Genomic DNA, 21183 nt, shown 5'->3' with positions numbered 1-21183 from the left:
AGGGTATGGCCTTGTTCTGGAAAGTTTAATAAAAGTGGGACATGGTATGAAAAAAAATATCTATGACCTCTCCAGGCAAACCTGGAGAGAAAGAGAAAGAGTCATGGAGGAGAAAGACAGAAAGGAATGTCAATTCACTGGATATCAGCCCAGTTCAGAGTAGACCAACAGGCCGCCTGCTTGCTGCCCTCTTCTGCCTGGTTGCCTAGCAACCCCTAGTGTACTCCTCTGTGAGGCCGGCCCACTAATGACTGCTGTTGCCGCAGCAGCTCAGAGGCTACTAATGGTTCCCGTCTTCAGAGCTGTGGAGCCTCATGACCAATCGCTGCAGTCTAGGGCCAGGAGACTGGCTGATCACCGGGCAGGGACCCCAAGACCTCAACCCACCTTAACTCTCCCTAACACCACCACTCTATCCTCTAACTCTCCCTAACACCACCACTCTATCCTCTAACTCTCCCTAACACCATCACTCCATCCTCTAACTCTCCCTAACACCACCACTCCATCACCTAACTCTCCCTAACACCATAACTCCATCCTCTAACTCTCCCTAACACCACCACTCCATCCTCTAACTATGCGTAACATCACCACTCCATCCTCTAACTCTCTCTAACACCACCACTCCATCCTCTAACTCTCTCTAACACCACCACTCCATCCTCTAACTCTCCCTAACACCACCACTCTATCCTCTAACTCTCCCTAACACCACCACTCTATCCTCTAACTCTCCCTAACACCACTACTCCATCATCTAACTATCCGTAACACCACCACTCCATCATCTAACTCTCCCTAACACCACTACTCCATCCTCTAACTCTCCCTAACACCACCACTCCATCCTCTAACTATGCGTAACATCACCACTCTATCCTCTAACTCTCCCTAACACCACCACTCTATCCTCTAACTCTCCCTAACACCCCACTCCATCCTCTAACTCCTTCTGAACACCACCACTCCATCCTCTAACTCTCCCTAACACCACTACTCCATCCTCTAACCTTCCCTAACACCACCACTCCATCCTCTAACTCTATCCTCTAAAACACCACCACTCTATCCTCTAACTCTCCCTAACACCACCACTCTATCCTCTAACTCTCCCTAACACCACCACTCCATCCTCTAACTCTCCCTAACACCACCACTCTATCCTCTAACTCTCCCTAACACCCCCACTCCATCCTCTAACTCTTCTGAACACCACCACTCCATCCTCTAACTCTCCCTAACACCACTACTCCATCCTCTAACCTTCCCTAACACCACCACTCCATCCTCTAACTCTCCCTAACACCACCACTCTATCCTCTAACTCTCCCTAACACCACCACTCCATCATCTAACTCTCCCTAACACCACCACTCCATCCTCTAACTCTCCCTAACACCACCACTCTATCCTCTAACCTTCCCTAACACCACCACTCCATCCTCTAACTCGTCTAAACACCACCACTCTATCCTCTAACTCTCCCTAACACCACCACTCCATCATCTAACTCTCCCTAACACCACCACTCCATCCTCTAACTCTCCCTAACACCACCACTCTATCCTCTAACTCTCCCTAACACCCCCACTCCATCCTCTAACTCTTCTGAACACCACCACTCCATCCTCTAACTCTCCCTAACACCACTACTCCATCCTCTAACCTTCCCTAACACCACCACTCCATCCTCTAACTCGTCTAAACACCACCACTCTATCCTCTAACTCTCCCTAACACCACCACTCCATCATCTAACTCTCCCTAACACCACCACTCTATCCTCTAACTCTCCCTAACACCACCACTCCATCATCTAACTCTCCCTAACACCACCACTCCATCCTCTAACTCTGCCTAACACCACTACTCCATCCTCTAACTATGCGTAACATCACCATTCCATCCTCTAACTCTGCCTAACACCACCACTCTATCCTCTAACTCTCCCTAACACCACCACTCCATCATCTAACTCTCCCTAACACCACCACTCCATCCTCTAACTCTCCCTAACACCACCACTCTATCCTCTAACTCTCCCTAACACCACCACTCTATCCTCTAACTCTCCCTAACACCACCACTCCATCATCTAACTCTCCCTAACACCACCACTCCATCCTCTAACTCTGCCTAACACCACTACTCCATCCTCTAACTATGCGTAACATCACCACTCCATCCTCTAACTCTCCCTAACACCACTACTCCATCCTCTAACTCTCCCTAACACCACCACTCCATCCTCTAACTCCCCCTAACACCACCACTCTATCCTCTAACTCTCCCTAACACCACCACTCCATCCTCTAACTCCCCCTAACACCACCACTCTATCCTCTAACTCTCCCTAACACCACTACTCCATCCTCTAACTCTCCCTAACACCACCACTCTATCCTCTAACTCTCCCTAACACCACCACTCCATCCTCTAACTCCCCTAACACCACCACTCTATCCTCTAACTCTCCCTAACACCACTACTCCATCCACCCAAGAGTGTTGCAGGTTCTCCACCACCTCCTTCACTCCAAACAAACCAGCGGAGAAAACGAAAGGCTTCTAGACACAACATCTGGAACTCCCCAAGTCTCCCATCTGCCCGCCACAGCCCCCAGTCACTTTATCTTAAACCCTCCAGGCTCTAACCACAACTTGTCATCTGTGCTCCCATTCAGACAATGCCCAGTTCCACCACTCACAGTACAGTATCCCTCAAACAGAACAATACTGAATGGTTTATATGGGATATGCATGGGATCCAGTGACAACACAACTGTTGCTCTCATGAGTTAGTGTTCTCATAGTCATAGTGTTGACAACAATAGATCCGTGTTATCTCCAACTCATGGCCTGTAAGTGTTGACATTGGCGTGTCTGTGTGAAGGTTGTGTGGGTGTGGGCTGTGCAGCGTTACCCTTTGGTCCAGCGCCACAGTGTATTCTGGTGTATTCTGGTGTATATACATGTGGAACTAGGAGTTTGACGATAGATGCATACATTCCTCCCCGTCGTTTAGTCTCTTGGCTATATTTGACTCATGACGCCTGGGCTCATGTCAACTGCTGTCTAGTGTACCACGGCCTTAAGCCTTCCAGTCATAGTGAACCTGACTGATGGGAGTGGGCAGCCCTGCACTGTGCTGCTCAGTGACAAACACACTGGTCCTGTCCTCATGCCCTATGTAGGAGAGACAGACCCAGTGCCCAGGGTCTACTGCAGTCTCCAGAAGACACAGCCAATTCACCACTCATGGAAGGCTGCCCTCACTAAGCACAGAGCCTCTCTACACTGACCTTTACCCCCACACTATTCATCCAGGAGAATAGGAAAATATTTGTCTTGTTTTATACAGTCAAAGGCTTTGAAGCTTCTTTTTTTTTTACATGTCATACTCCTGAGAGAGATGGAACTGTGTTCAGGGGGCAAAGAGAGCCATGGGAGTTTTTATTCACAGCAGGCGTTTTAAAAGCCCTTCTAATGTTGGACTTGGCGCTGCTAAGCTTTTTCCTCTCTGGACTGTATCTTCAGAGGTTGTTTATTGATTTGAACTTCTAACCTTTTTACGGTACTTTGTGTTTCTTGGACGTGTTTTTGTGTGTGGCTTTCAACAGCCAGTGTGTCTGGGGTGGGCTTGGCTGACCAGAGCAAAGCAGCAGCATACTGGTCACGACACTTGGATCTGGTCCTGAGGGGAGGGGTGGTGGTGGTAGTGGTTGGGGAGTTAGGAAGTGTAGAGCTGGGCAGGGCAGGGCAAGTCATAGAAGGGTAAGGGTTGAAAAGAGAGAGGGAATGAGGAGAGGGAGGGACAGAGGATGTGTATAGAGCTGGGCAGGGCATGGCTGTAAGGGACAGAGGGAAGTAAGGGAGGAGACAGGAAGCTCAGGGCAGCCAGAGAAGACCTCTCTCTGTGTGGTGATAGTGGGTGATGTAATGGCATTAATCTCCTCATGCCATCTGACAACCAGTGTGACGCTGTCATTGAAAAGTGCTAATTCTGCTGAACTGTGAGGGGGAACCAGGCATCTCCGGAGGCCAAGGCCCTGGATTAATTAGGCATGCTGGCATCAAAGCTCATACATTCTCTTCTTCTTTACTAGAACAGAACAGAGCAAAGCACTGTTTGTGTTGTTTATCTGATGCTCCAGTGAGTCAGGACAAGAACTACAGGCCCATGAACACCACTCTGTCCCCTTTCCTTCTGGTAGTGGTTGTAGTGGATGTCCCCAGGTGGCCACACTAACCCAGGTGTTTTCTCCTCTCTCTGCAGATGAACCGGCCCATCCAGGTGAAGCCAGCCGACAGCGAAGGACGAGGAGGTAATTAACCTTCTCCTGGTTGTCCCTTCCCTCTTTTCACCCCTACTCCCTCCTTCCCTCCCTCCCTTCACCCCTTCACCCCTCTCTCCACCCCTCCACTCCTCCACTTATACTCCCTCCTTCCCTCCCTCCCTTCACCATTCCCTCCACCCCTCCACTCCTCTACCCCTCCCCTCCTCCACCCCTACTCCCTCCTTCCCTCCCCTCCTCCACCCCTCCCCTCCTCCACCCCTCCCCTCCTCCACTCCTCTACCCCTCCCCTCCTCCACTCCTCTACCCCTCCCCTCCTCCACTCCTCTACCCCTCCCCTCCTCCACTCCTACTCCCTCCTTCCCTCCCTCCCTTCACCACTCCCTCCACCCCTCCACTCCTCTACCGCTCCCCTCCTCCACTCCTCTACCCCTCCCCTCCTCCACTCCTCTACTCCTCCCCTCCTCCCTCCTACTCCCTCCTTCCCTCCCTCCCTTCACCACTCCCTCCACCCCTCCCCTCCTCCACTCCTCTACTCCTCCCCTCCTCCACTCCTACTCCCTCCTTCCCTCCCTCCCTTCACCACTCCCTCCACGCCTCCACTCCTCTACCCCTCCCCTCCTCCACTCCTCTACCCTTCCCCTCCTCCACTCCTCTACCCCTCCCCTCCTCCACTCCTCTACCCCTCCACCCCTCCACTCCTCCGCACACCTTAATATTCTGCTCTCAGTAGGGACACACTGGGAGTTTGCAGAGTAGCCGTTAATATAGGTCACTCGCCTCTATTGACTTCCCATCTGTGCTGGCCGGACCAACAGAGAGGGGCTGAGTCAGGTTCACTGTCACTCTGGGAGGTTCAAAGTCGAGTGAGGAGCGGGAGGAGTAGAGGATGGGTGGGGACCTATTCCTCCTCACTGTCCTCAGAGGGACAGCTCAGCCTGGTTACAGATAAGAGCAACTGGGAGTTAAACCCCCCTTCCATGCACCTCCATATCCTTCCTCCCCACCCCCCCTCCTCACCCCCACACAGCCACACTTCAGAGGTCCTGAATAGGCTTTACCAGTCAACACCAGGACAGTCATACCCATCACTTTGTACTGCCAGGTCAATCGTACAACTCAGATTTGTTATTTTGACAGCATATAAAATGGACAGAGGAGAGAGTGTAGTTAGTAGTCAGACATGTTTATAAATGAGCCGTGATTTTGGGTTTAGGCCTTTGACACCAAATCACAAAACAGAATGAAGGTTTTTACACAGAGCTGAAGAGCCACCCGCCAGCTTGGCCCTAGCCAGAATGACAGTGTGATTGACTAGATCATTCCAAAGCCATTTGTAACATTATCGGGGTTAATGCAGATTAAGCCAGTTACAGATTTACATGTGGCATAATTACATCTAATAGACCCAGTGTGCATCTACACTGTGAGGGTCAGATACATTATATGTATCCCAGCCTTCTGAGTTACACCACAGCCAGCCAGGGTAAGATTAGACCCAGACTGAGCCAGTTTGGTGATTTACGTGGTCAAGATGTGTGAATCAGCCGGCCCATTTCCCAGTTCCCTGACACACACTCGCTCTCCTATTTAGAACTTTAATTAACGACCATCTAAAAACAGGCAAAGTCTGACGGACAAGACCTGGGCGGGAGCCAATCGGCATATTCACAGAGATAAATTGGATCTCTGGTTTAAGGGAGGGAGGATGGATGGGCACCGATATCAATTACTACTCTATCTCTAGCCGGAGAGGAGAGGGGGAGAAAGAGGAAAAATACAGACCGAGTGAATGAAATACAGAGGGCGCTCTATGCCAGCCAGCCCAGTTCTGTTCTCTAGCTAGTCAGTCTGTCACAGGAACATTGTGTTGGGGACGACAGACAGAATATAGGACACGGCGTGGTGCTGAATGAAATGTGAGCATGACAACAGGCCAGGACCCAACAGAGATATCGAGCGTTAATGGCAACAGGAAGTCATCAGACAGGGCAGGACCCAACAGAGATATCGAGCGTTAATGGCAACAGGAAGTCATCAGACAGGGCAGGACCCAACAGAGATATCGAGCGTTAATGGCAACAGGAAGTCATCAGACAGGGCAGGACCCAACAGAGATATCGAGCGTTAATGGCAACAGGAAGTCATCAGACAGGGCAGGACCCAACAGAGATATTGAGCGTTAATGGCAACAGGAAGTCATCAGACAGGGCAGGACCCAACAGAGATATTGAGCGTTAATGGCAACAGGAAGTCATCAGACAGGGCAGGACCCAACAGAGATATTGAGTGTTAATAGCAACAGGAAGTCATCAGACAGGGCAGGACCCAACAGAGATATTGAGTGTTAATGGCAACAGGAAGTCATCAGACAGGGCAGGACCCAACAGATGGCAACAGGAAGTCACCAGGACCCAACAGAGATATTGAGCGTTAATGGCAACAGGAAGTCATCAGACAGGGCAGGACCCAACAGAGATATGAGCGTTAATGGCAACAGGAAGTCATCAGACAGGGCAGGACCCAACAGAAGTTAATGGCAACAGGAAGTCATCAGACAGGGCAGGACCCAACAGAGATATCGAGCGTTAATGGCAACAGGAAGTCATCAGACAGGGCAGGACCCAACAGAGATATCGAGCGTTAATGGCAACAGGAAGTCATCAGACAGGGCAGGACCCAACAGAGATATTGAGCGTTAATGGCAACAGGAAGTCATCAGACAGGGCAGGACCCAACAGAGATATTGAGCGTTAATGGCAACAGGAAGTCATCAGACAGGGCAGGACCCAACAGAGATATTGAGTGTTAATAGCAACAGGAAGTCATCAGACAGGGCAGGACCCAACAGAGATATTGAGTGTTAATGGCAACAGGAAGTCATCAGACAGGGCAGGACCCAACAGAGATATCGAGCGTTAATGGCAACAGGAAGTCATCAGACAGGGCAGGACCCAACAGAGATATTGAGCGTTAATGGCAACAGGAAGTCATCAGACAGGGCAGGACCCAACAGAGATATCGAGCGTTAATGGCAACAGGAAGTCATCAGACAGGGCAGGACCCAACAGAGATATCGAGCGTTAATGGCAACAGGAAGTCATCAGACAGGGCAGGACCCAACAGAGATATCGATAGCGTTAATGGCAACAGGAAGTCATCAGACAGGGCAGGACCCAACAGAGATATCGACAGGGCAGGACCCAACAGAGTTAATGGCAACAGGAAGTCATCAGACAGGGCAGGACCCAACAGAGATATTGAGTGCGTTAATGGCAACAGGAAGTCATCAGACAGGGCAGGACCCAACAGAGATATTGAGCGTTAATGGCAACAGGAAGTCATCAGACAGGGCAGGACCCAACAGAGATATCGAGCGTTAATGGCAACAGGAAGTCATCAGACAGGGCAGGACCCAACAGAGATATCGAGCGTTAATGGCAACAGGAAGTCATCAGACAGGGCAGGACCCAACAGAGATATCGAGCGTTAATGGCAACAGGAAGTCATCAGACAGGGCAGGACCCAACAGAGATATCGAGCGTTAATGGCAACAGGAAGTCATCAGACAGGGCAGGACCCAACAGAGATATTGAGCGTTAATGGCAACAGGAAGTCATCAGACAGGGCAGGACCCAACAGAGATATCGAGCGTTAATGGCAACAGGAAGTCATCAGACAGGGCAGGACCCAACAGAGATATCGAGCGTTAATGGCAACAGGAAGTCATCAGACAGGGCAGGACCCAACAGAGATATCGAGCGTTAATGGCAACAGGAAGTCATCAGACAGGGCAGGACCCAACAGAGATATTGAGTGTTAATAGCAACAGGAAGTCATCAGACAGGCCAGGACCCAACAGAGATATTGAGTGTTAATAGCAACAGGAAGTCATCAGACAGGGCAGGACCCAACAGAGATATCGAGTGAGTGTTAATGGCAACAGGAAGTCATCAGACAGGGCAGGACCCAACAGAGATATTGAGCGTTAATGGCAACAGGAAGTCATCAGACAGGGCAGGACCCAACAGAGATATTGAGTGTTAATAGCAACAGGAAGTCATCAGACAGGCCAGGACCCAACAGAGATATTGAGTGTTAATAGCAACAGGAAGTCATCAGATAGGGCAGGACCCAACAGAGATATTGAGCGTTAATAGCAACAGGAAGTCATCAGACAGGGCAGGACCCAACAGAGATATTGAGTGTTAATAGCAACAGGAAGTCATCAGACAGGGCAGGACCCAACAGAGATATCGAGCGTTAATAGCAACAGGAAGTCATCAGACAGGCCAGGACCCAACAGAGATATTGAGTGTTAATAGCAACAGGAAGTCATCAGACAGGGCAGGACCCAACAGAGATATTGAGCGTTAATGGCAACAGGAAGTCATCAGACAGGGCAGGACCCAACAGAGATATTGAGTGTTAATAGCAACAGGAAGTCATCAGACAGGCCAGGACCCAACAGAGATATTGAGTGTTAATAGCAACAGGAAGTCATCAGACAGGGCAGGACCCAACAGAGATATTGAGCGTTAATAGCAACAGGAAGTCATCAGACAGGGCAGGACCCAACAGAGATATTGAGCGTTAATGGCAACAGGAAGTCATCAGACAGGGCAGGACCCAACAGAGATATTGAGCGTTAATGGCAACAGGAAGTCATCAGACAGGGCAGGACCCAACAGAGATATTGAGTGTTAATGGCAACAGGAAGTCATCAGACAGGGCAGGACCCAACAGAGATATTGAGTGTTAATAGCAACAGGAAGTCATCAGACAGGGCAGGACCCAACAGAGATATTGAGCGTTAATGGCAACAGGAAGTCATCAGACAGGCCAGGACCCAACAGGTAAATTGAGCGTTAATAGCAACAGGAAGTCATCAGACAGGACAGGACCCAACAGAGATATTGAGCGTTAATGGCAACAGGAAGTCATCAGACAGGGCAGGACCCAACAGAGATATCGAGCGTTAATGGCAACAGGAAGTCATCAGACAGGCCAGGACCCAACAGAGATATTGAGCGTTAATGGCAACAGGAAGTCATCAGACAGGGCAGGACCCAACAGAGATATCGAGCGTTAATGGCAACAGGAAGTCATCAGACAGGGCAGGACCCAACAGAGATATCGAGCGTTAATAGCAACAGGAAGTCATCAGACAGGGCAGGACCCAACAGAGATATCGAGCGTTAATAGCAACAGGAAGTCATCAGATAGGGCAGGACCCAACAGAGATATTGAGTGTTAATGGCAACAGGAAGTCATCAGACAGGGCAGGACCCAACAGAGATATCGAGCGTTAATAGCAACAGGAAGTCATCAGATAGGGCAGGACCCAACAGAGATATTGAGCGTTAATAGCAACAGGAAGTCATCAGACAGGGCAGGACCCAACAGAGATATCGAGCGTTAATGGCAACAGGAAGTCATCAGATAGGGCAGGACCCAACAGAGATATCGAGCGTTAATGGCAACAGGAAGTCATCAGATAGGGCAGGACCCAACAGAGATATCGAGTGTTAATAGCAACAGGAAGTCATCAGACAGGGCAGGACCCAACAGAGATATTGAGCGTTAATAGCAACAGGAAGTCATCAGACAGGGCAGGACCCAACAGAGATATCGAGCGTTAATGGCAACAGGAAGTCATCAGACAGGGCAGGACCCAACAGAGATATCGAGCGTTAATAGCAACAGGAAGTCATCAGATAGGGCAGGACCCAACAGAGATATCGAGCGTTAATGGCAACAGGAAGTCATCAGACAGGGCAGGACCCAACAGAGATATCGAGCGTTAATAGCAACAGGAAGTCATCAGATAGGGCAGGCAGGTAAAGCGTAGCCTCAGCTGATAATGAAATTAGATTTACTATGAAGGCCTCGACTTCATAGTAGACAGCCCTGGGTAGGAAACGGATTCATCTCTCCCTCTGTGTGTGTGTGTGTGTGTGTTCACGTGCGTGTGTGTGTGTGTGTTCACGTGCGTGTGCATGCATGTGTGTCTCAGTCAGAGCAGATAGAGGGAGGCCAGCCCAACCAGGTAGACTGTATTCCCACCAGGGTATAGCTGCAGATTGGTTAGTAGTGGGACGTGCGCTTGCGCCGAGACTTCTGCCCCCATGGAATGGAGACATTTATCACATACAAGACATCAGCAATTATCTGTCATGAGGAGTCGCAAAGGTGTCTCGGTTACGTGCTTCTGCAGGCATTACGGCCCATTAGTGGGTTTAGAGACGCTCGTACACCCCCCTGCCTCCCTCTCCCTCCTTCCTGCCTCCCCATCCACCAGAGAGCTGTCCTCTCTCCAGGGATAGAGATGTGTCAGGAGCACTACTAAAGGTTTGGCACAGGAACTGACTGTGGGACCAGACAACACATAATCCTGCATATCTATTGGCCCATTGTGGATAGGAAAACGAATTCTCTGGGCCATCTATTAGAATGACTCATTGGTTATTTATTTCTCCTTTGCATTATCTAATAGAATAGGAGGATGGGATGTGAGGAGGCTTTTCAAACTTTAAATCTGTCACGTTGCTGCTCTGAGTCAACCAGCACTCCTCTCCAAGTCCATCTTTATCTCGTGTTACAACCCAGTCTTTATTTTCAACTTGATCAAGTCATGATTTCAATTGGGAGATATGGCGAGACAATTGAAGCAGGGTGCCTCTACTCTTCTGCTATGTGGAAAGTGCTTGAATAGAAAGGGTCTCATAGCTCTACTTTAAACCCAAGCAATTTGCCTCAATCCAAACGGGGCTGGGGAAGTGGATGGAGAAGGGAGGGATAGAGCTGGTGATAGAGAGGGGAGGGATAGAGCTAGTGATAGAGAGGGGAGGGATAGAGCTAGTAATAGAGAAGGGAGGGATAGAGCTAGTAATAGAGAAGGGAGGGATAGAGCTAGTGATAGAGAGGGGAGGGATAGAGCTAGTGATAGAGAGGGGAGGGATAGAGCTAGTAATAGAGAAGGGAGGGATAGAGTTTGTGATAGAGAGGGGAGGGATATAGCTAGTGATAGAGAGGGGAGGGATAGAGCTAGTGATAGAGAGGGGAGGGATAGAGCTAGTAATAGAGAAGGGAGGGATAGAGTAAGTGATAGAGAGGGGAGGGATAGAGCTAGTGATAGAGAGAGAGAGAGGGATAGAGCTAGTGATAGAGAGGGGAGGGATAGAGTTAGTAATAGAGAGGGGAGGGATAGAGCTAGTGATAGAGAGGGGAGGGATAGAGTTAGTGATAGAGAGGGAGGGATAGAGCTAGTGATAGAGAAGGGAGGGATAGAGCTAGTGATAGAGAGGGGAGGGATAGAGCTAGTGATAGAGAGGGAGGGATAGAGCTAGTGATAGAGAGGGGAGGGATAGAGCTAGTGATAGAGAAGGGAGGGATAGAGCTAGTGATAGAGAGGGAGGGATAGAGTTAGTGATAGAGGGGAGGGATAGAGCTAGTGATAGAGAAGGGAGAGGATAGAGCTAGTGATAGAGAGGGAGGGATAGAGCTAGTGATAGAGAGGGAGGGATAGAGCTAGTGATAGAGAGGGAGGGATAGAGCTAGTGATAGAGAGGGAGGGGGAGCTAGGATAGAGGGAGGGATAGAGCTAGTGATAGAGAGGGGGGATAGAGCTAGTGATAGAGAAGGAGGGATAGAGCTAGTGATAGAGGGATAGAGGTAGTGATAGGAGGGATAGAGCTAGTGATAGAGAGGGAGGGATAGAGCTAGTGATAGAGAGGGAGGGATAGAGTTAGGGATAGAGAGGGGAGGGATAGAGCTAGTGATAGAGAGGGAGGGATAGAGCTAGTGATAGAGAGGGAGGGATAGAGCTAGTGATAGAGAGAGGGAGAACTAGGATAGAGAGAGAGAGGGATAGAGCTAGTGATAGAGAGGGGAGGGATAGAGCTAGTGATAGAGAGGGGAGGGATAGAGCTAGTGATAGAGAGGGGAGGGATAGAGCTAGTGATAGAGAGAGGGGGATAGAGGGAGGGATAGAGCTAGTGATAGAGAGGGAGGGATAGAGCTAGTGATAGAGAGGGGAGGGATAGAGCTAGTGATAGAAGGGATGGATAGAGCTAGTGATAGAGAGGAGGATAGACTAGTGATAGAGAGAGAGAGGGATAGAGCTAGTGATAGAGAGGGGAGGGATAGAGCTAGTGATAGAGAAGGGAGGGATAGAGCTAGTGATAGAGAGGGGAGGGATAGAGCTAGTGATAGAGAGGGGAGGGATAGAGCTAGTGATAGAGAGGGAGGGATAGAGCTAGTGATAGAGAGAGAGAGGGATAGAGCTAGTGATAGAGCAGGGAGGGATAGAGCTAGTGATAGAGAGGGGAGGGATAGAGCTAGTGATAGAGAGGAGAGGGATAGAGCTAGTGATAGAGAGAGAGGGAGAGAGAGCTAGTGATAGAGAGAGGATAGAGGGATAGAGCTAGTGATAGAGATAGAGGGAGGGATAGAGCTAGTGATAGAGAGGGAGGGATAGAGCTAGTGATAGAGAGGGGAGGGATAGAGCTAGTGAGCTAGTGATAGAGAGGGGAGGGATAGAGCTAGTGATAGAGAGGGGAGGGATAGAGCTAGTGATAGAGAGTGATAGGAGGGGGGATAGAGCTAGTGATAGAGAGGGGAGGGATAGAGCTAGTGATAGAGAGGGAGGGATAGAGCTAGTGATAGAGAGGGGAGGGATAGAGCTAGTGATAGAGAGGGGAGGGATAGAGCTAGTGATAGAGAAGTGAGGGATAGAGCTAGTGATAGAGAGGGAGGGATAGAGCTAGTGATAGAGAGGGGAGGGATAGAGCTAGTGATAGAGAAGGGAGGGATAGAGCTAGTGATAGAGAGGGGAGGGATAGAGCTAGTGAAAGAGAGGGGAGGGATAGAGCTAGTGATAGAGAGGGGAGGGATAGAGCTAGTGATAGAGAGGGAGGGATAGAGCTAGTGATAGAGAGGGGAGGGATAGAGCTAGTGATAGAGAGGGGAGGGGGAGGGATAGAGAGGGGCTAGTGATAGAGAGGGAGGGATAGAGCTAGTGATAGAGAGGGAGGGATAGAGCTAGTGATAGAGAGGGGAGGGATAGAGCTAGTGATATAGAGAGGGGAGGGATAGAGCTAGTGATAGAGAGGGAGGGATAGAGCTAGTGATAGAGAGGGAGGGATAGAGCTAGTGATAGAGAGAGAGAGGGATAGAGCTAGTGATAGAGAGGGAGGGATAGAGCTAGTGATAGAGAGGGAGGGATAGAGCTAGTGATAGAGAGATAGAGAGGGATAGAGCTAGTGATAGAGAGGGAGGGATAGAGCTAGTGATAGAGAGAGAGAGGGATAGAGCTAGTGATAGAGAGAGGAGGGATAGAGCTAGTGATAGGGATAGAGCTAGTGATAGAGAGGGAGGGATAGAGCTAGTGATAGAGAGGGAGGGATAGAGCTAGTGATAGAGAGGGGAGGGATAGAGCTAGTGATAGAGAGAGGGAGGGATAGAGCTAGTGATAGAGAGGGAGGGATAGAGCTAGTGATAGAGAGAGGAGGGATAGAGCTAGTGATAGAGAGAGGGAGGGATAGAGCTAGTGATAGAGAGAGGGAGGGATAGAGCTAGTGATAGAGAGGATAGAGGGATAGAGCTAGTGATAGAGAGGGGAGGGATAGAGCTAGTGATAGAGAGGAGGGATAGAGCTAGTGATAGAGAGGAGAGGGATAGAGCTAGTGATAGAGAAGGGAGGGATAGAGCTAGAGATATAGAAAGAGAGGGATAGAGCTAGTGATAGAGAGAGAGGGATAGAGCTAGTGATAGAGAGAGGAGGGATAGAGCTAGTGATAGAGAGGGGAGGGATAGAGCTAGTGATAGAGAGAGAGAGGGATAGAGCTAGTGATAGAGAGGGGAGGGATAGAGCTAGTGATAGAGAGGGGAGGGATAGAGCTAGTGATAGAGAGAGAGGGATAGAGCTAGTGATAGAGAGAGAGAGGGATAGAGCTAGTGATAGAGAGAGAGGGATAGAGCTAGATAGAGAGGGAGGGATAGAGCTAGTGAGGGAGGGATAGAGCTAGTGATAGAGAGGGGAGGGATAGAGCTAGTGATAGAGAGAGAGGGATAGAGCTAGTGATAGAGAGGGAGGGATAGAGCTTAGTGATAGAGAGAGAGGGATAGAGCTAGTGATAGAGAGAGGGAGGGATAGAGCTAGTGATAGAGAGATAGGAGGGATAGAGCTAGTGATAGAGAGAGAGGGATAGAGCTAGTGATAGAGAGGGGAGGGATAGAGCTAGTGATAGAGAGAGAGGGATAGAGCTAGTGATAGAGAGGGGAGGGATAGAGCTAGTGATAGAGAGAGAGGGATAGAGCTAGTGATAGAGAGAGAGAGGGATAGAGCTAGTGATAGAGAGGGGAGGGATAGAGCTAGTGATAGAGAGGGAGGGATAGAGCTAGTGATAGAGAGAGGAGGGATAGAGCTAGTGATAGAGAGGGAGGGATAGAGCTAGTGATAGAGAGGGGAGGGATAGAGCTAGTGATAGAGAGGGGAGGGATAGAGCTAGTGATAGAGAGAGAGAGGGATAGAGCTAGTGATAGAGAGGGAGGGATAGAGCTAGTGATAGAGAGGGGAGGGATAGAGCTAGTGATAGAGAGAGAGAGGGATAGAGCTAGTGATAGAGAGGGAGGGATAGAGCTAGTGATAGAGAGGGAGGGATAGAGCTAGTGATAGAGAGGGGAGGGATAGAGCTAGTGATAGAGAGGGAGGGATAGAGCTAGTGATAGAGAGGGGAGGGATAGAGCTAGTGATAGAGAGAGGGAGGGATAGAGCTAGTGATAGAGAGGGGAGGGATAGAGCTAGTGATAGAGAGGGAGGGATAGAGCTAGTGATAGAGAGGGAGGGATAGAGCTAGTGATAGAGAGGGGAGGGATAGAGCTAGTGATAGAGAGGGAGGGATAGAGCTAGTGATAGAGAGGGGAGGGATAGAGCTAGTGATAGAGAGGGGAGGGATAGAGCTAGTGATAGAGAGAGAGGGATAGAGCTAGTGATAGAGAGAGAGAGGGATAGAGCTAGTGATAGAGAGGGAGGGATAGAGCTAGTGATAGAGAGGGGAGGGATAGAGCTAGTGATAGAGAGGGGGAGAGAGAGAGAGGGATAGAGCTAGTGATAGAGAGGGAGGGATAGAGCTAGTGATAGAGAGGGGAGGGATAGAGCTAGTGATAGAGAGGGGAGGGATAGAGCTAGTGATAGAGAGGGGAGGGATAGAGCTAGTGATAGAGAGGGGAGGGATAGAGCTAGTGATAGGGAGAGCTAGTGATAGGAGGGATAGAGCTAGTGATAGAGAGGGGAGGGATAGAGCTAGTGATAGAGAGGGAGGGATAGAGCTAGTGATAGAGAGAGGAGGGATAGAGCTAGTGATAGAGAGGGGAGGGATAGAGCTAGTGATAGAGAGGGAGGGATAGAGCTAGTGATAGAGAGGGGAGGGATAGAGCTAGTGATAGAGAGGGAGGGATAGAGCTAGTGATAGAGAAGGGAGATAGAGCTAGTGATAGAGAGGGAGGGATAGAGCTAGTGATAGAGAGAGAGGGATAGAGCTAGTGATAGAGAGGGAGGGATAGAGCTAGTGATAGAGAGGGGAGGGATAGAGCTAGTGATAGAGAGGGGAGGGATAGAGCTAGTGATAGAGAGGGAGGGATAGAGCTAGTGATAGAGAGGGGAGGGATAGAGCTAGTGATAGAGAGAGGGATAGAGATAGAGAGGGAGGGATAGAGCTAGTGATAGAGAGAGAGGGATAGAGCTAGTGATAGAGAGGGAGGGATAGAGCTAGTGATAGAGAGGGAGGGATAGAGCTAGTGATAGAGAGGAGGGATAGAGCTAGTGATAGAGAGGAGGGATAGAGCTAGTGATAGAGAGGGGAGGGATAGAGCTTGTGATAGAGAGAGAGGGATAGAGCTAGTGATAGAGAGGGAGGGATAGAGCTAGTGATAGAGAGATAGAGGGATAGAGCTAGTGATACAGAGAGAGTGGGATAGAGCTAGTGATAGAGAGGGGAGGGATAGAGCTAGTGATAGAGAGAGAGGGATATAGCTAGTGATAGAGAGGGGAGGGATAGAGCTAGTGATAGAGAGGGAGGGATAGAGCTAGTGATAGAGAGGGAGGGATAGAGCTAGTGATAGAGAGGGGAGGGATAGAGCTAGTGATAGAGAGGGAGGGATAGAGCTAGTGATAGAGAGGGGAGGGATAGAGCTAGTGATAGAGAGGGAGGGATAGAGCTAGTGATAGAGAGGGGAGGGATAGAGCTAGTGATAGAGAGAGAGAGGGATAGAGCTAGTGATAGAGAGGGGAGGGATAGAGCTTGTGATAGAGAGAGAGGGATAGAGCTAGTGATAGAGAGAGAGAGGGATAGAGCTAGTGATAGAGAGGGAGGGATAGAGCTAGTGATAGAGAGAGAGGGATAGAGCTAGTGATAGAGAGGGAGAGGGATAGAGCTTGTGATAGAGAGAGAGGGATAGAGCTAGTGATAGAGAGAGAGGGATAGAGCTAGTGATAGAGAGGGGAGGGATAGAGCTTGTGATAGAGAGAGAGGGATAGAGCTAGTGATAGAGAGAGAGAGGGATAGAGCTAGTAGAGAGGGAGGGATAGAGAGAGGGAGGGATAGAGCTAGTGATAGAGAGAGAGAGGGATAGAGCTAGTGATAGAGAGGGGAGGGATAGAGCTAGTGATAGAGAGGGGAGGGATAGAGCTAGTGATAGAGAGGGAGGGATAGAGCTAGTGATAGAGAGGGGAGGGATAGAGCTAGTGATAGAGAGTGATAGAGGAGGGATAGAGCTAGTGATAGAGAGTGGAGGGATAGAGCTAGTGATAGAGAAGGGAGGGATAGAGCTAGTGATAGAGAGAGAGAGGGATAGAGCTAGTGATAGAGAGAGAGAGGGAAAGAGCTAGTGATAGAGAGGGGAGGGATAGAGCTTGTGATAGAGAGAGAGGGATAGAGCTAGTGATAGAGAGAGAGAGGGATAGAGCTAGTGATAGAGAGGGGAGGTATAGAGCTTGTGATAGAGAGGGGAGGGATAGAGCTAGTGATAGAGAGAGAGAGGGATAGAGCTAGTGATAGAGAGGGGAGGGATAGAGCTAGTGATAGAGAGAGGAGGGATAGAGCTAGTGATAGAGAGGGGAGGGATAGAGCTAGTGATAGAGAGAGAGAGAGAGGGATAGAGCTAGTGATAGAGAGGGGAGGGATAGAGCTAGTGATAGAGAGGGATAGAGCTAGTGATAGAGAGAGGGGGATAGAGCTAGTGATAGAGAGAGAGGGGGATAGAGCTAGTGATAGAGAGAGAGAGAGGGCTCCACAGCAAGGCCCAGAGAGAAAAGGAGGGAGTGAGGGAGATGGAGAGCTGGGGTCGGCAGGATGAGAAGCTAACGGAGGGTGATGGGTTAGCTGAGCGAATCTCAGCACTAAATCATTTGGGAAGCACCCCTTCCTTATCTCCTCTTCTCCATCGAGGAATCTCTTCCCCCTGACCTTGTCTGCTGCTGTGTTTGAAGAAAAGATGAAGCCATGCTATCTATGATTGGAGATGGCCATTATCTAAACACAATCTGCAGGCTGCAGGTCCCACTCCTCCTGTAGCCATCCAGCCATGGCCACCGTAGTAGAATGGAGAGAGGCCATGCTGATGTGGACAAGGATGGTGGATCAGTATCAAGTGCCCTCTCTCCCTCCCTTTATTAACTAGGAGAAGACATTATGCCTCCCTCCTATTCTCTCATTACGCTTCTCTAACATACACTCACTTCCATATGCATTTACTTTTTAGTCCAATCTCCATGCTCTCTCTACAGCAGTGTTTCCCAGCTCAAGTCCTCCAGTACCCCGAACAGGACACATTTTTGTTGTAGTCCCAGACAAACTCACCTGATTTGACTCATTGAGGGCTTTATGATTAATTGACAAGTGAAATCAAGTGCGGTTGTCTGAAGCTACAACAGAAATGTGTCTGTTGGGGGTACTGGAGGACTTGAGCTGGGAAACACTGCTGTAGAGAGAGCATGGAGATTGGACTAAAAAGTAAATGCATATGGAAGTGAGTGTATGTACAGTGTACAGTGCCTTGCAAAAGTATTCACCCCCTTTGGCATTTTTCCTAATTTGTTGTATTGTAATGTAAATATATTTTTATTTGGATTTCATGTAATGGACATACACAAAATAGTCCAAATTGGTGAAGTGAAATTATTTTTTTTGTTTTAAAAAATATATATAAATAATAAAAAAGGGAAAAGTGGTGTGTGAATCTGTATTCACCCCCTTTGCTATGAAGCCCCTAAATAAGATCTGGTACAACCAATTACCTTCAGAAGTCACATAGTTAGTTAGATTGCACACGGGTGGACTTTATTTACGTGTCACATGATCTGTCACATGATCTCAGAAAATATACACCTGTTCTGAAATGTCCCAGAGTCTGCAACACCACTAAGCAAGGGGAACCACCAAGCAAGAGACACAATGAAGACCAAGCAGCTCTCCAAACAGGTCAGCGACAAAGTTGTGGAGAAGTACAGATCTTGGTTGGGTTATAAATATTACAACATTGAACATCCCACAGAGCACCATTAAATTTGTAAAAAATGTGAAAGAATGTGACACCACAACAAACCTGCCAAGAGAGGGCCGCCCACCAAAACTCACGGACCAGGCAAGGAGGGCATTATTCAGAGAGACCAAAGATAACCCTGAAGGAGCTGCAAAGCTCCACAGTGGAGATTGGAGTATCTGTCCATACGACCACTTTAAGCCATACACTCCATAGAGCTGGGCTTTATGGAAGAGTGGACAGAAGAAAAAGAATTGCTTAAAGAAAAAAAATAAGCAAACATGTTTGTTGTTCGCCAAAGGGCATGTGGGAGACTCTCCAAACATATGGAAGAAGGTACTCTGGTCAGATGAAACCCAAACACCTCTCATCACCCTGAGAACACCACAGTGAAGCATAGTGGTGGCAGCATCATGTGGTGGGGATGTTTTTCATCGGCAGGGACTGGGAAACTGGTCAGAATTTAAGGAATGATGGATGGTGCTAAATACAGGGAAATTATTGAGGGAAACCTGTTTCAGTCTTCCAGAGATTTGAGACTGGGACAGAGGTTCACCTTCCAGCAGGACAATGATCCTAAGCATACTGCTAAAGCAACACTTGAGTGGTTTAAGGGGGAAAATGTAAATGTCTTGGAATGTCTTAGTCAAAGCCCAGACCTCAATCCAATTGAGAATCTGTGGTATGACTTAAAGATTGCTGTACACCAGGAGGAACCCATCAAACTTGAAGGAGCTGGAGCAGTTTTTCCTTGAAGAATGGGCAAATATCCCAGTGGCTCTACAAAGTATTGACTTTGAGTGAATAGTTATGCAAGGTTTCTGGGTTTTTTTGTCTTATTTCTTGTTGTTTTTTCAAAATAATACATATTTTCAATCCTCAAAGTGGTAGGCATGTTGTGTAAATCAAATTATATAAACCCTCCAAAAAAATATATTTTAATTCCAGGTTGTAAGGCAACAAAATAGGAAAAATGCCAACGGGGGGGGAATACTTTCGCAAGCCACTGTATGTTCATCTTTTGTAATAGAAGAAACACACCAGACCGACGGATGGCTAAAAGACAGCTAAAAGCCTCATTCTAATAGATGGCCCAGATAATTTGTTTTCCTATCCACAATGGGCCAATAGATCTGCAGGATTATGCACCATCTGGTTCCACAATGGTGGGACTCTAATGTTACATATTCAGGCAGACACAGACCTAATGGTGGGACTCTAATGCTACATTATCAGGCAGACACAGACCTAATGGTGGGACCCTAATGCTACATTATCAGGCAGACACATACAAAATGGTGGGAAAATTTAGCATTAGAGTCCCACCATTCTGAATGCTTTCTTCCCAATAATGTAGAATTAGAGTCCTACCATTCTGTATCTGTCTACCTGATCATGTAGAATTTGAATCCCACCATTCTGTATGTGTCTACCTGATAATGTAGCATTAGAGTCCCAACATTATGTATGCATCTTCCTGATAATGTAACATTATAGTTCCTCCATTCTGTATTTTTCTACCTGATAATGTAGCATTCGAGTCTCTGTGTATCTTTACATAGATGCAGTTTGACTAGAGTGTGTATCAAGGTTCGTAGTTTCTGTCTGGGTTATACTCGACCCTACGGCATCCTGAGGAGCTATCCTTTTTTTTTGCTCTGTGTTCGTCCTTGCCTGGGCGCTTCCTCTTCTCAGCGTGTGTCTCAGAAGGATGACCCCAGTCTGGAAGGTGAGAGATTGACAGGACCTCAAGCTCTTGTGCAGTGTGCTGTCATGCCACACCCAGCAGATAGGGAAGAGTGAGGGCTGATGTGTGGCTGTTGCAGCAGGCTGCCAGGCCACTGGGGAGGGGCTGTCTGGAGGCACCTCAACACCCACTGAGGACCGTGCTCCACTTTACATGCAAATGAAGCCAAAAGATTTCTCTCCGCCTCTGGACACGAAACATGCAAAACTTTGAAAAGTCAGAAAGAGCCCGGCAGGGCAGCACACACCCAGTTTGTCAGAGGTGCAGGGAACACAGTGTAGTAGCTCAAGGTTGGCTGGGCATTAAATTACATTGCTTTGTTACAGCACCTGTATGATAGGGCCATGCCATGAGAAAACATACACCCAAATTGTATAAGAAAAAATAAATGGAGTTTAAATATTTGGAAAGAAATTGGAACAGGCAATTTCACCACATTTCTTCCGTTGTTCTGTGATCGTTTTTGAAAATCGCAACGAAAGGCCCTCCTTGTGCTTCTGAGTAAATGAAAGTGAAATTCCTTGCAATTGTAATGAACTTCGTCTGTTGTTTGTAGAAAGTCAGACCGAAATGCAGCGTGTAGGTTACTCATGACTTT

At 48.5% G+C, this 21183-nt stretch overlaps 1 protein-coding gene across 18 annotated transcripts in view; it reads left to right on the top strand.

Moving 5' to 3' along the window:
• LOC124035774 (CUGBP Elav-like family member 4) overlaps positions 1-21183 on the top strand; it is a 214360-nt gene that overhangs the window by 120363 nt on the left and 72814 nt on the right. For all 18 annotated transcript variants that reach the window (XM_046349467.1, XM_046349465.1, XM_046349455.1 and 15 more), the window contains exon 3: positions 4279-4327. In XM_046349467.1, the coding sequence (XP_046205423.1) occupies positions 4279-4327 (49 nt within the window). The remainder of the gene's footprint in view (positions 1-4278; positions 4328-21183) is intronic.

This window comes from Oncorhynchus gorbuscha, linkage group LG05, assembly GCF_021184085.1.
Source record: "Oncorhynchus gorbuscha isolate QuinsamMale2020 ecotype Even-year linkage group LG05, OgorEven_v1.0, whole genome shotgun sequence".
Lineage (NCBI taxonomy): Eukaryota > Metazoa > Chordata > Actinopteri > Salmoniformes > Salmonidae > Oncorhynchus > Oncorhynchus gorbuscha.
This window is presented reverse-complemented; position numbering and strand designations above follow the sequence as displayed.